The sequence below is a fragment of the Nicotiana sylvestris genome, chromosome 5, assembly GCF_000393655.2.
Source record: "Nicotiana sylvestris chromosome 5, ASM39365v2, whole genome shotgun sequence".
In the NCBI taxonomy this organism is placed as follows: domain Eukaryota; kingdom Viridiplantae; phylum Streptophyta; class Magnoliopsida; order Solanales; family Solanaceae; genus Nicotiana; species Nicotiana sylvestris.
In genome coordinates, this window is record NC_091061.1 from 107,524,766 (window position 1) to 107,540,490 (window position 15,725).

General features: G+C 35.6%; 1 protein-coding gene across 5 annotated transcripts; it reads right to left on the reverse strand.

The window, feature by feature from the left end:
• Positions 1 to 915: 915 nt before the first annotated feature.
• Positions 916 to 7,560, reverse strand: LOC104240650 (U-box domain-containing protein 52-like). Of its 5 annotated transcripts, none has more exons than XM_070174572.1 (11): positions 7,211 to 7,560; positions 6,238 to 6,356; positions 5,957 to 6,075; positions 5,534 to 5,748; positions 5,380 to 5,443; positions 3,993 to 4,170; positions 3,346 to 3,447; positions 2,841 to 3,269; positions 1,991 to 2,749; positions 1,516 to 1,648; positions 916 to 1,305 (listed from the first exon to the last, which is right to left on the reverse strand). In XM_070174572.1, the coding sequence occupies exons 1-10, from the start codon at positions 7,431 to 7,433 to the stop codon at positions 1,520 to 1,522; spliced, it is 2,337 nt and encodes a 778-aa protein (XP_070030673.1). In that variant the 5' UTR covers positions 7,434 to 7,560; the 3' UTR covers positions 916 to 1,305; positions 1,516 to 1,519. The 5 variants fall into 5 exon arrangements, with proteins under 5 accessions (XP_070030673.1, XP_009793817.1, XP_009793815.1 ...); XM_009795515.2 differs by having other exon boundaries at positions 1,564 to 1,648; positions 3,993 to 4,266; XM_009795513.2 differs by having other exon boundaries at positions 3,993 to 4,266.
• Between the last annotated feature and the right edge of the window lie 8,165 nt (positions 7,561 to 15,725).

Genomic DNA, 15,725 nt, shown 5'->3' on the forward strand with positions numbered 1-15,725 from the left:
TTTGTAACGGATTGCGTATTTAATACTGAAGAATATTTTTTATTGAATGTCATCGAGTGGCAAACATCCGTTTGTCTTCGTTAGCAACATTCCCTTCGGGTCTACCTGGTGTGAACTGGAGTTGTTGTCCCCGGTCTTGGTTTTCACTTGCCTCGCTTTCCGCTTGTCTTCGGTTCTACGTGTCGCTCTATTATTCGAGTATTTAATACGAACCGATTTGACCCTATACAGTCACCATACCACGTATTATTCTAGAATTAAAACTTTCCAATTGGACAACCTCATGAGTTGACTGACTATCCATTTCTGAAAGGCAATTCTACTACAAATTATGCTTGTGTTTTACAAAATAATTCACGAAAGTGTGTTATGTTGTCGCTTAAATGATAATATCCCAGTAAGATTTTACATTCGTTTTTATTTTGTAGTTTGGATAAATTGATCTTGTCTTAAAGGTTTTGTTAAGTTAGGCATCCATTGAGCATAAAAGCTATAGCTTTCATTGTTTGTATGGTTTCTCTGCAGAAAATATTGGATTATTTTATTTTACCAAACTTATTACATGCACAACGATTGAAATGCAATACATGCATTTTGGTTTCCATTTGAGCTAATTAATGTCATTTTGTCGGATCTAGCATGTTGGTTCATCAGGTAAATAATGTGCTTCACACTTGTAAGGAGGTAATAATAGTTGAAATTTCAGCAAGTATTATTCATAAAAACAGAGAAGACTAACCGCAATGGAGATATTGAACAAACTGAACAACCAATAGAACATAAGAAGCATAAAAAACAATAAACACCAAATTAGAGGAGAGATGTTACAAACTTGTCAAATTAGAGGGAAAGCTATCTTATTTTGTTGAAATAAAGGGATTGTCTAAGTACTTGGCTTAACAGAAAAAGTAAGAAGAAAATACAAATGAAACTTTTTATATCTTTCATATCAAGGAACAAAAGCTTTTTTCCACCAGGTTCAAGGAGTAGGAAGTGAGTTTTACAAGACAATGATTCCAGTATACATTATGAAGCCAAAATTGAGATTATTCAAAAACGCAATTAAGTGAACATCCACAAGACTGTTATCCAGAATGAATTGTGTTTTGGAATAGTCCGCCTTTGAAATCTAACAAAAATTGAACATAAGCTACAACAAAGTCACAGTAAACTGTGATAAGCTTCAGTGGCTTCCACGCCCGAGCTTTCGATCCTTCTATATACAACAGAAGAATAACAAATAACTGCAGTTGGTACTCTGAATTATTTATGTACTGGATGACTAAAGTTATTCATCCCCTGATCCTGCATATTAAAGAGGGGTCATCTCAAAAAATGCCAAAAAAGAAAGAAAAGATAAAAAAAACTTTGCAAAAGGAAAAAAATAATATTTTCTTGATGCTGTTTGCAAGGAAAATGACACCGGAAATAAGAAGAAATCACTTTCATTCAAATTTTGTGCAATTTTTGCACGGGTCTTCTCACATTTAGCACAAAAAAAAGCAATAAATTTACCTTCCTAGCACTTCTCTTTTCCTTGCACCAATACAACGTTGAAAGTACCTGAATGTTTTTCTTGCGAAGCAGATGAATTTGAAACACTTTTTGAACTAAATCCTGAACGCACTTGAGGGTCACTTGACATTTCCTGCATCACATGCTCGCACCATATTACAACTTCCATGCTTTGTCACAAAACACTAGCAAGATACGGCACTAGGAACTATTCTTAACTGAGCGTTAGTCCGCATTATATCTTGCATACTGTAGATATAGTTCATTCTCAAACTATTTTTAACAATAAGATGGTTGCAAAGTCAAATAAGTTATCAAACTGAGATATAGAAGAATTTATTCATTATGAGAATGAGCAACATGTTTTTTAGTTCTCTACTTCTTGGTATACCTCTTGTATGCGGGCTTTTATGCTCAAACTCTTTTCAATAAAATTATTACTACCTTATAATAAAAATGAAAATGAGCGACTTGCCTGCGATATAGATGCTTGGCTGTGACTGGGGGAGGGGCCAGCACTGCCACCTATCAACAGTTGACCCATATTTTCTTCAGTCAATGCTCTCAATCGATTGAGCTCGGGCAAGACGACTTTGCCCAGGTCTGGCCTGTCCTTCCGCCTCAGTTCTGCACATTGGAGTGCTAGGTTTGCAAAATTGAGGGCCTCTTCGATTGGCCAATCTGGAACAGAAGGATCTAGTGCCTCTTTAAACTCTCCAGTCTCAATGCATTGTGAAACATAATGAGTTATGCCCATTGCTGGCTTGGCTGTTACCAATTGTAGAAGAAGAATTCCTAAAGAATAAACATCAGATTTAACCCCAAGCATGCCTGTTTGTTGATACTCTGGATCGATGTAGCAGAAGGTGCCAGCTGCAGATGTTATCCGGTATTGTGTTACCTCTTCGGTAGTAGAAGGAGGAACAAGCCTTGAGAGTCCAACATCACTAATCTTGCTTACATAATTATGGTCAAGCAGAATGTTGCCAGGTTTAAGGTCACGATGCACCAGAGGTTCTGGCTTGGTCTGGTGCAGAAAGAGCAAGCCGGTGGCGATCTCCGCTGCAATACGAAATCTAAGCTGCCATGACAGTGAACGTTTATCTCCACGTCGCATAAGCCGTTCCTCTAAACTGCCATTTGCCATGTACTCATATACCAAACAGCCATATTCTGGGCAAGCTCCAAGAAGTAGAACCATATTAGGATGCCTCATACGACTCAGCACTTCAACCTGTGTAAGATTTTGCATTAAGAAGATACAGAGGAAATAACTTAAAATACTCGACACTGTCATAATCACTATCACGGGACCTTGTCCATACCTCTTGCTGAAATTGAGATCTTCCTTGTGCTGCATCTGGACGTAAAACCTTGATTGCTACTGGTGTGTGATCAAGATAACATTTGTAGACAGGACCATATCCTCCTTCTCCAATCTTGAGAGAGTCAGTGAAAAATTGTGTTGCCTCTTCGATTTCTTCGATGCTGTACCTCCTATATCTGAAATCACCTTGACCTAAGTTCATCAATGCTTTCTCCTTCTGCTCTGCCTCTTTAAGGGCTTGCATTTCAGCATCTACCCTTCTTTTTGCTTCAAGTTCTGCGAGTCTCTGAGCTGCTTCGGCAGTTTCCATAGCAACCTTACACTTATCTCTCTCCTTCTCTGCTGCTAATTTTGCAGCTTCCTCTGCAAGCCGAGCCTCCTCCAATCTCTTTTCCTCTTCCATCCGCCAGACATTGAGCTCCTCTGACTAGACATATCATATATAAAAAACTATCCTATCCCATCTAAAAGTATGAGAAGATATCAATATGAATTTTTTTCACCTTCTGTTTCGCCGTCAGTGCTTCCTTGCATGCTGTACTGTACAAATCCATTGTCCTCTGAAGCTCCATCTTTAGCCTTCTCATTTCAGCCTCTCCATCATCCTTTGAATTTTCAAATGTGATGTTAATACTGATAACATACTCAACACTGACATTAACCATAAAAACATCAAAATGTAACAGGAAATCTTGAAGTTTTAACCCAAAGACTAGCACGCAGCTTTTGTCATTTGAATCACCTGATACTGTGTGATACATGCTTATATTCTAAATCATTTCTTTTACTCAGCATTTGATGTTAGAGTATATGGTCTTCTTACTTTTATCTGTGCCATAAGTAACCTTTTTCCCCTTAGTACTTTTAGATTGTCTAACCAAAAACTAGTTTGTTGAAACGATTCATGCTTCGTATGAGCTCCTACATAAATGAACATCATCAAAGAAATTAGGTTGCACTGTATCATGCTTCTTAGGTTCAACTTACTATTCTCCTAGCTTTGTTGCTTTCAGTTCTCCCTAATATAGACTCATGACACGAACCAAGACTAATAAAAAAGGGTAATTGAGCAGTAAAGGTTGTCGATATCAACTGTTTCCTGAAGAAGTTACTTATCTACCATATTTCCCTACAAAGAGGGTAAACTTACAGTCTCAAAGGAGGAAGATGAAAAGTCATTGAAAGAACTGAGCTCACTCCCCCGAGGTCCCAAGCGTTCTGAGCCAAAGCTACTATCTGAACTTGTTGATATTTGTGAAATACGGCCAGAATCCATGCCATCATGAAACAGCATGGAAGATGTGTGATCAGTGCTTGGCCTACCAGAGCTAACGAATGATAGATCAGTATCCGCTTCAGAAAGGTCAGAAAAAATTCTTGAAGGGAGGATTCCTCGTCTATCAAATGGTGACCTGCTTCCAAAACTGCTGGGTTTAGCGTGTGTGTGTGCATATATATATATATATATATATATATCATCAAAACCATAGGGCATCGCCTATATAATTCCAGCAGTTCTATTTTTATATATTATGCAAATTTCAGTTGTTAAGCAGGACATTTTTTTTGGAGCAAGGTAGAGTTACTTAGCCTTAATCATTGACCAGAAATACAGAAAAAAGAAAATATGTGAAGCAGATCCAGTAGAATACTCCTGGTCTGTTTGCTTTAGATTATTCTAATTTTACAAGAAACTAGTTCTAACAAGATAAATTAAAATCATCAATTTCATCAAAGTAAAATATCAAAAAACTGATACCATTCAGTAACAAACACTAATTTGATTAGTGAAACTGAGTCTTTCAGAAAAATCAATAAAAATCAGTCAAAATAATGAAGGAACTTGCTTTCGGCTAATTGCTGATTTCAGAAAATTCGTCAAGTCACATTTTGGAGGAGATGATGTTAAGTATTTGTCATGATTTTCTTATCAAATATGGTTTTCCTATCTCTCGAAGGAAAGGACAACATATTTACCATAATTGAGTTTTCCTTTCCTTAGAAGGAAATTATAAACTCCCACATTTGGCTAGTCCCTTTTCTTAGAGTAAAAGGTTTTTGACTTCTATAAATTGAGGATCCTTCTTTCTCATTTAGTAGCATCCACAATGTAGCTATATGGGGTTTGAGAGTCTTGTTTAAGAGGAGAATTTCGGGACAAATGTTAGCGTGTCACTTGTGTTTGCCTCTTTATGAGGTTGTTGTCTCGATATTTTGTACTTTATTTTTATTTTTATAGTGGATTGCTCATCTCCGCCTATAGATGTAGGTCAACTGACCGAACCACGTTAATTGTTTGTGTATCTTTTGGTGTATTTCTCTTTTGTTGTTTGATTTATCGTCGTTCAAGGTTTGTTCTGTTAGCTTCCGCATGACACCTGATTATTTCGATCCTAACAGATGCTCCTATCGTCCAACCAAACTTCTCAAGTTTTGACTTCAGAATACAAACGCAATCTGAAAGATCATTAAAGATTCACAATACACAAACACCTCTTTCCTCCCCCCAATGAAATAACAGGTTTCATGGAACTAACCCAATTTTTTTGCTCTCATCCGATATGAATGACCTGCGTTGTGACCTGTCCACAACTGATCCAGCTGCACAAGTAGTTTGACGAGGTAAGTTAAATAGAAATGTTTTTTGGTTGACGTACAAAAAAAAATCCTTGTGGAAAAAAAATCTCATACCATGGATCGCCCTGGTACGAGCAGTAGGGGTAGTTCCAGCACTATTAACTTGTTCTTCCAATTGCTGTATTTGTTTATAAAGAGGGGAAGCCATGGGGGCTGGGCGAGAAGCATTTTTCACAGAAGAAATCTTTGACTTTGAGATGACATAAACAGTGCAGAAATCTGGTGCTCCCTTTGATACAGTGCTAGGTATATCCGTAACCTTCAACCGTCTGTGGCAGATATTAGCATTAGTGTTCATATCAGACCCTTGATCGAGCTAGGAAAAGTAAAGACTGAACAACTGTCAAATACAATGTTTAAATTGATATCTTTTTTCTCATGCTGGAAAGGGGAGGGGAATGCATTTTTACTTTGGTTATTGTGTTCAATCTGAAAGTAAATATGGAGAAACTTAGGTGAAAAATTAAAAGATCGGACCTGATAAAGCCATGCCTAGATGCTCCAAGGACCAAATTCTGGATTGCAGCACTAGACACATATTCTGTCAGTGCTTTTGTTACATCTGAGTCTTCAAGTATAACATCTAAGCAACGAATCTGTTCAAAACAAAATAGATAAAGAAGAGAATAACATAATTAGCGTCCAATCATGTGTTGGAGGAAACACAAATTGATGTTGTCATTTTACTTATTCCATGAATAATATGTTAAATGCTACGCATTCTCGTGGATATTGGAAAGAGTTGAAGTAATGCTTACATCTTTACGTGTACAAAAACAATGGAAGGTAAGAAACAATTCTTTGGTTTGCTTCTCAAGATTTTGCCCATGTGCAGATAAATTTCCATCTACGACGTGAACTCCACCACAATTTCCGTCTGCATATTAAATTTGATGTTTGTTTGCTAACGTCAGTATACATCATAAGGAGTTCAAGCTGTTCCTCCTTGGAACTTACTCTTGACCACAATTTCACATTGTTGTCCAAACACCAAGAAAACAATGGACAAGGATGTACCAATGATATACCAACCATCGGAATGAAATAAATGTGAAAAATTAGATCACATACAAAAGCAGAAATTATACTCTACCATTTCTAGCTCAACCTAGAGTTTGAATCAAACCCTAGCTATAATTGGTCAAACTACAAGAGCAAATGCAACAATATCAAGGCCAGCCACTTAGGAGCATTATAGGGGAAAAATGGATGGGAAAGAAAGATCCACAAAACTTACGATGATTACAAATTTCTTGATCTTGGAAGCTCATCACCTATATGTTCCACAATCAAATGTATAACCTAGGTTACTAAAAGGTCCAAATTTGCCTTGGTAATATTTGAAAATTGCTCAATTTTGCCATCCGTTACACTTTTGGTCTATTCATACGTTGCGTTAGCAAATTGTCTCATACTGCCATTAATGGAGATCCAGTGTGAAATGAGTAGACTTCACGTGTCCAAATTCTTTGAGGAAAAAAGTCCAAATTTGCCTTGGAAATATTTGACTATGGTTTAAAATTACCCCAGTGGAAACTACGTCACACGTCAAGGGAAAAAACTAGATTGTTTCCTAACGGCAAGTAATTACCCAAATTTCAATTATCTTTACCACTTACGTTATTATGTTCGATTTGTTCATTTTCTAGCTCATTTCAAATAAACACGCACACGGACATATGTATACACACACACAGACATAGAGAGAGAGAAAGAGGGAGAGAGGCATACAGGAAGAAGAAGCAGGTTTGGTGACAACATGAATAAGGACGAGAGTTTGGCCTCTGTTAACCAAATTATCAGTGGCCCATTTGATAGCATATTGGCTGCCTTTATCTTTGTCAATAGCAATTGCAACAACTCCAGTCCCATTGCCCCTTCTGTTTGCAGGGCTTCCCTTATTGTTTGGGAGCCACATCTTTTCCCTTTTGATCAGTCTCAACTTGCAAAACATGCATGCATCACAATCTCAAACTCCTTTCCTCTCTTCCTACTTGGGATTTCCAAGTCAATTAGGTAATTGTTTTGGATAAGTGTTGACAACCGTACAAGAAAAAAAATACTGTAACAACCAGCGAATTGTCTGCTCAACCTGGGAATAATCGAAAATGTCTCGTGTGTCTCATTATGTCATTATGTGTGTGAATGACACACATACTCGCTGCACAATACTCGATGCATGTTCAAATTATTTTATATGTACTATTTGTTAGGCGTGAGAGTACTTGGGGGTGCTATTTTTATATCATGTCCCTTACAATTTTAAAAATTAAGAAAATATTTTTTTTATATTTAGAATGTGTAAAAGACATATTTCTTACGTGTAGAAGTAAATCTTTCATATGTAAAAAAAGAGAGGATCATAAACAAAGGCGGATCTAAGATTTTAATGACATGGGTGCACCACTAAAAAATGAGAAAAAAAGAAGTATTAAGTGGGATTTGATCCCTAATCCTCTAGGAAAATAACTCAACATTCAACCAAGTGCACCATTTAGCTTCTTTGGAGCATGGGTGCCAGCAGATAATACTAAATCAATTCTAAAAAATATGTATATAAAATACTTAGTTTTCGGAAAGACCACGGGTTCACGTGCCCCATGAAAATATCTAAAAATCTGACTCTGATCATAAAACTAAAAATAAATTTATAAATAGCTACACAATCAATTGACCCGTATATAAGTGATAAGACAATATATGATGTTGCTTCAGCTTATCGATATTAACTATCGATAGAAGGGTGTTTGGGAACCATATTAAATAAAAGAAAAAAAGAAAAAGAAAAAATATGATTAGAAGAAGGGAAAGCAAATGTGGGCGCCTTACAAGTTTTAGGCAAATTGCAAAGGCAATTACAAAACCGAATCGGCAACAAGCCAATTTCATTGACTGTTTGGGTGATTCCTTTGGCTATAAATAGAAGCCTTTCGTTCCTCATTCCAGTACACCAAAAATCAGGTAGAGCACGATAAAGTATAGAGAGAGTAATCTAAAAATTATTGTCTGTGAGATAAATAGAGATCAGGAATAGTATTATAGTAAGGTATTTAAAATAAAGAGTATTATTTCTTTTGAAGTTGTTGTAGTCTCTTGACACTAGCAAGTTATAATATTATAGTGGTATTATATTGCTCCGTTCGGGTATTGTATTTTGCCCTGTTAAAAGATTTGGTGTCGTTGTTACTCTCTTGTGTTATTTTTATTTGTCGTGAATATTATTTCTGGGTGGAATATTATTTCCCAACAACGCGGTATCACAACCATGGAGAATAATAGTCTGTTGGCTTTTCAGTAACCCCGTCTCACACAAAAGATAATTATGAAAAATGGTGTCTACATATGAAAGTCATTCTTGACTCTCAAGATGTGCGAAAAATCATAGACAGAGGTATGCAAAATCTGATAACGAGGAAGCTCTGCCTCAAAATAAAAAAGATGTCTTAGCAAAGACAAGAAAGAAGGATCAACAAGCTCTCACACTCATCCACCAATATATTTGAGAAGGAGGCATATGCTACCAGCTTAAAGGAACCTTGGGAGATTTTATAAAATTCTCTCCAAGGATTTGAAAAGGTGAGGCAGGTAAAACTTCAAACTCTACGGGTAGATTTTGAAGTTTTAAAAATGAAAGAATCTGAATGCATTTCGGATTATTGTTCAAAAGTGAAGGTTTTTATGAATCAATTAAGAAGATACAATGGGAGGGGGGGTTGGCATAGAAGATGTCTGTGTGGTAGAAAAAATCCTTCGTACTTTAACACCTAAGTTTGATTTTGTGGTTGTACTATTGAGAAGTCTAAATATTTAGACTCTATGACTGTAGAACAATTGGAGGGTTCTTTACATACCCATGAAGAAAAGATCAAGAGGAGACAAGAAGTGCTACTGGAGCAACTTCTTAAAACTCAGACATCCTTTAAGAATTATGGAGGTGAAAAAGCTATTGAGAGAATGGACGAGGATGAGGCCGTGGTGGTCATGGAAGAGGAAGAAGTAATTGTAACAACTTCAACAATGAAGTTAAAATCCACCAAACATTCAGAGGTCGTGGCCGTGGACAAAAGGAGGAAGAGGACGTGGCTATTATCTAGAAAATAATGGACAAAGGTATGACAAATCAACAATTGAGTGTAATAATTGTCATAAATTTGGCCATTACTCTTGAGAATGTCGTATCAATATTGAAGAGAAAGCTAACCTTATTGACGAAAAGAAAGAAGAATATGAGTCAACATTGTTGCTGACACTCAAGGAAGAAGACATGGATGATTGTAGCTCGTGATATTTGAAAAATGAAGCAAGCAATCATATGTGTGGATGCAAAGACAAGTTTGTGGAGATAAATAAAATAGTGAGAGGTAATGTGTCCTTTGGAGATACCTCAAAGATTCAAATCAAATGGACAGGTACGATTCTGATCTCCTGTAAAGATGGTGTCTGCAAGTTAATTCAAGATATTTATTATGTGTCAAAATTAAAAAGTAATATTTTGAGTTTGGACCAACTTCTTGAAAAGGGATATGATATTCACATGAAAAATATGCATCTTTGGCTTAGAGATTCAAGTGGAATTCTAATTTCTAAAGTGCATATGACAAAGAATAGATTATTTTCTCCGAATCTTAAGACAATTAATGCAAAGTGTTTGAAGGCTAATGTGAAAGATGAATCATGGTGCTGGCACATGTGATTTGGGCACTTGAATTTTGAAGCGCTCAAATTAATGGGAGAAAAGAACATGGTGCATGGAACACCATCAATCAACCATCCCAACTAATTGTGTGAAGCTTGTCTTCTTGGAAAATATGCAAGGAGAAGTTTTCCTAAGGTGTTCGTGTTAGGAGCAACTAAACCACTCCAACTTGTTCACACTGATGTGTGTGGATTCAATGCACCTTCCTTTTGTAAAAGTAAATACTTTCTTCTCTTTATTGATGACTTTAGTAGAAAGACCTGGGTTTATTTCTTGAACGAAAATCTAAAGCTTTGCTGCTTTTAAAAATTTCAAAGTACGTGTGGAAAAAGAAGTGCTATGAAATAAAAGCTTTAAGGTCTGATAGAGGAGGTGATTTCACTTCAAAAGAATTTCATGACTTTGTCAGTCTCATGGAATTGGTCGCCTACCTTATTTACCCCAACAAAATGGAGTTCCAGAGAAAGAATGGAATGATTCTTAATATGACTATATGTATGTTGAAAGATAAAAGTATACCTGAGGAATTTTGGGCCGAAGTTGTTTCTTATGCAATTTATTTGACCAACAGGTCTCCAACAAGAAATGTTAGAGATCAAGCTCCTCAAGAAGCATGGAGTGAAAGAAAGTCAAGTGTTAAAAATTTAAGAATCTTTGGAAGCATAGCCTATGCTTATATTCCACATCAAGGGAAAGCAAAGCTTGATGATCGAAGTGTAAAGTATATGTTTGTTGGCTATGATATGAGTTCAAAAAGCTACAAGTTATATAACCCAAGCAGCGGCAAGGTGGTGATAAGTTGTGATGTTGAATTTGATGAAGAATTGGCATGAAATTGGGAAGCTTAGGAAGAAACTTCATATGATTTTCTTCCATACTTTGGTGATGAAGAAGAACTAGTGACTGTGGAACCTGTGCAAGATGGAACTCTACCTCTTTCACCAACTAATGTTGCATCTCCTTCTTCTCAACAAAAATTCTAATGAACAACTGCAAAGGACGAGGAGTATTCAAAAGCTCTATGATGACACATAAAAAGTTAGTAATTTTGGATTATTATATTGTCCCTTTGTTGATAGTGAATCAATGAACTTTGATGAAACTGTTATAGATAAAAGGTGGAAACAAGTCATGGAGTAGGAATCTATACAAAAGCCCCACGGGCATGGAATAGTTGCATCAATAAGTATTTTTAAGACAATGAATTTCTCATTATCTCCATGAATATGCTCTTTACCTTAAAGTTATACCAACGAAGATATCTTGCTAGTTTGTCTTTATGTTGATGATCTTCTTTTTATGGGTAATAACCCAAGTTTGTTTGAAACTTTTAAGAAAGATATGTCCCGCGAGTTCGAGATGACGGACATAGGGTTCATGTCCTACTACTTGGGCCTAAAAGTGAAGATGATGGAGGATGGAATTTTTATCTCTTAATAAATCTATACAAAAGAGATATTGAAGAAGTTCAACATACTGGATTGTAACCACGTGAACACACCGAAGGAGAGTGGAATAAAATTTTCCAAATTTGATGAAGGAGAAAAAGTAGATCCAACATTTTTTCAAAAGTCTTCTAGGAAGTTTGAGGTACTTGACTTGTACCAGGCTAGATATACTCTTTGTAGTTGGAGTAGTAAGCCGCTTCATGGAAGCTCCTATCTCCATTTATTTGAAAGCTGCTAGAAGAATTCTTCGTTATCTAAAAGGTATGTTTGATTTTGGGCTATTTTATTCTTCTTCTAGTGATTTCAACCTTATGGAGTCTTGTAATAATTGATTATGCGGGAGATATTAATGATAAAAAAAAAGCACAACTGATTTGTATTTTTCTTGGGTGATTGTTTTATTTTTTAAAGTTCAAATAAATAATCAATTGTTACTCTCTCGACTTGTGAAGCTAAACATATTGCAGCAACATCTTGTATGTATCATGCTATTTGGCTGAGAAGATTATTGAAAGAACTCAATTTGCCACAAATTGAAGCTACATATATTTGTATTGATAACAAATCTGGTGTATCATGATCAAAGCAAATATATAAACACAAGATATCTTCATTAGAGAATGCATTATCAAGAAGGAGGTAAAACTTAAATATATGAAATTTTAAGATCAAGTTACAGACATTTTTACAAAACCTCTCAAGTTTGAAAAGTTTCAGAGGTTGAGATCAATACTTGGAATTAAAAACAAAAAAACAAAATTAAGGAATAGATTTGTGGAACCATATTGAATAAAATAAATGATTAGAAGAAGGGAAAGCAATTTGTAGGCGTCTGACATTTGTAGGCAAATTGCAAAAAGCAATTGCATAACCAAATTGGCAACAAGCCAATTTCATTAGCTATTTGGGCGGTTCTTTTGGCTATAAACAAAAGCCTTTCGGTCCTCATTTCACTACACCAAAAATCAGAAAGACCGCAATAAAGTATAGAGAGAGTAACTCATAGATTGTAGTTTGTGGGATAAATGGAAAGTGAGAGTAATATTGTAGTAAGGTGTTTAAAATAAAAAGTGTTATTTCTTTCAAAATTATAGTAGTCTCTTAACACTACCAAGTTGTAATATTATTGGGATATTATATTGCTCCGCTCGAATATTATATTATACTCTGTTAAAGGATTTGATGTCGTTGTTACTCTCTTGTATTATTATTATTTACCGTGGATATTATTCCTGGGCAGGATATTATTTTTCCAACAGTGTGGAGGTTAAAAATTAAGATAGAAAGTTAGTAGATAGTCTAGCGTTTTCTCTTTCATGCTAGTAGTATTAGTGTTAGTCTTGTATTGTCTTATTATTATATTTCTATTACTACCTATTGTTTCTTTCGCTTCGATTTACTTACTATCTTGCTTTTGTTAAATTGTGTTTGTTATTGCTTTTTTTTTTTCAATCTTTCTTGTGCTGAGGGTCTATCGAAAATATACTCTCTGTTAGTATTCTATATTTGAAAATATATTCAAAAATAAAAATAATGTAAAACCAAAAATGTAGAAGAAACATAAAATTAATATGAGCACACTGAATTCATAGTTTTCCTTAAAGAACTTAATCCCCTCGAAGTACCCGATGTATAGGATTATTTTTTCCTAGGTTAGAACGGATGACCCTCACTGATGTAGCGGTATTTCAAACCCCAGTGATAAAAAAAAACTCAAAGATCGGTAGAGAATCACACTTACTGTTTTTATGTTAAAAATAATGCAGAAGGAAGAAGGAGCAATCAGAATTTCGTAAGGAAAATCTAGGGGAAAGATAATGCATTTATAGCCAAAAAGTTGGGTAATACTGAAGAGTTGCAACTCTTCATTTAAAAGCTGCAACTCAAAATAGTTGTTTTATAAAATGGCCATTTACGCAAACCGTCAAATTTAAATTCTAACGGGAAAATCAATATACCATTACAAAAATGGCTAATTATAATATGGAAAAGGGCCAAATATATCTCTTTACTATCAAAATTATTTAAACTTACCCTCCATTATACTATTTGGCATTTCAGACCCTACCGTTATACTATGAATCACATCTGCCCTTATTTTTTATGGACGACCATGTGGCAACTCCACATTAAACGAACCACCCCTAATTTAATCTACCCGGGTTTCAAAACTACCCATAACCCGACACGTTAGTGAATAAAGACAATTGCAGTTTTAATTTCCTTGCTTAAAACTTAATAAGCTCATCTCTTCCAAGCATATACTAGCAAGGAAAATCCAAAAGACCCTTCAATTCATTTTCTTCAGTGCTGGCCCACCCATTCCATAACAGAGATACACCTCAAGGATATTGAAGACATAGATGAAGAAGATGAACTTCTTCAACTTCTCAACAAACAATTCTTCATCATCTCCATCTCGAACCCGAACCCACAAGATTGTTGGGATCACATTTAAACTTCATTATTCGCATTGTGGTCATGTAACTGCCCGACCGGTTATTTTGCTTTCTAGAAACTCATTCCCTAAATGAGACTTTTCGTACTTGCTTTACTGATTTATGACTTGCGGGGATGATTGGTTCGGGATTTGGGAGAATTTGGGTTGAAATCGGAACACTTAGATCCTTAAGGCTGGCTTAAAAGGTCAAGTTTCTTCGGCCAACATTGTGAGTAAACGACCTCGGAATCGGATGTTACACACCGTATTTTTATACGTGAAAGTGCACCATAAATAAATTGATGAAAGCTCGAAAATGAGGTGTTGTGTTATATCCCGCATTTCGTACGTAAAAGTTTCATCGTAAGTTAATCGAAGTAGAATCGGGGATGATATTATTTTGAGATTATAAGCATATATGCTATTTATAGCAAGTGATGAATAAATTCGTGAAGGTGAGAGGGTAAGCAAATCGAAGAAAATGAATTTCGTCGAAGTTTGATATTTTGGGATAAAATACGGCACGAGCTAAAATACCTGATATTTATGGACTACTCTCATACAAGGTACCACATGGCCATGATAATAAGACGTATAAGATGTGCTAAAAATAAATAGTATTTTAATTAATTTGAGATAATACTTAATTATGTTGGTAATTAGTTAATTATTGGATAGGGAATTAATAAATGGATTAAGGAAAAGGGATGAAATTTTGGATAAGTTTAAATTCCCCTAAAGTGACAGCCCCCCAATTCCAATTAATGACTCATTAGTCATTACTACAAGGTGGCAATTAGGAGGGTGAGGTGGTTAAGCCACCACATAATATGGGGCCCACACCCATTTTAATATAAAGAGTACTCTAATGTAAAAGATACAAAGTGTATAAGAATTCTCCACAAATAAATGAATGGGAATACGTTCAGCAAGAAAGCCATGTATAAGCATCTTCCAAAATTCATAAAGAAATGAATGGGAACGTTACTGTTCCAGCAAGAAAGCCATACAAAAGTTTGATCAAATTCATCAAAATGAGATGTTCTACATCTACCAAGTAGCGATCTTCAACAAGGGCTTTCAACAAGGGCTTCATGTGAAGTTATACGAATTTTATCCCTATTCCGATCTTACCGCTACGTATTGTCACAATTGACATCTGTTAGAGGGATTGTCAAGAGAATCGACTCATGTATGTTAAGGCTAAGCCCTCCTTTATTTTGCCGTGATCTATATGACACGAACGAAAGAAGCAAATACACAACTTCCATAAATGACTCTATTCATAGAAATATTAGAGATGTCTATGTTCATGAATTCTCATATGTCTTATTATTCTATCGCATGTTCATGGGTCTCAAAAATACGTAAGTTGGTAAAGTTTATTTCATGATATTAATCAGAGGCATAATGGTCTTATGACGTACCGAGAGATTTTATTAAAGTATTCCATATGCATTTCATGCATTTAAACATGCACTTTGACCCATGATTAGATGGCGGTATATATGCGTATATATATATGTATATGGGATATGGGAAAGTTTATGGTGTTATATACGCACCACCATCTGATCAACTGGTTTACGTTGATGATTTTGCCCACAGTGGACGAGATAATATGATGGGATGCCCTCAGAGGCCTGATGATGTTATGAAACA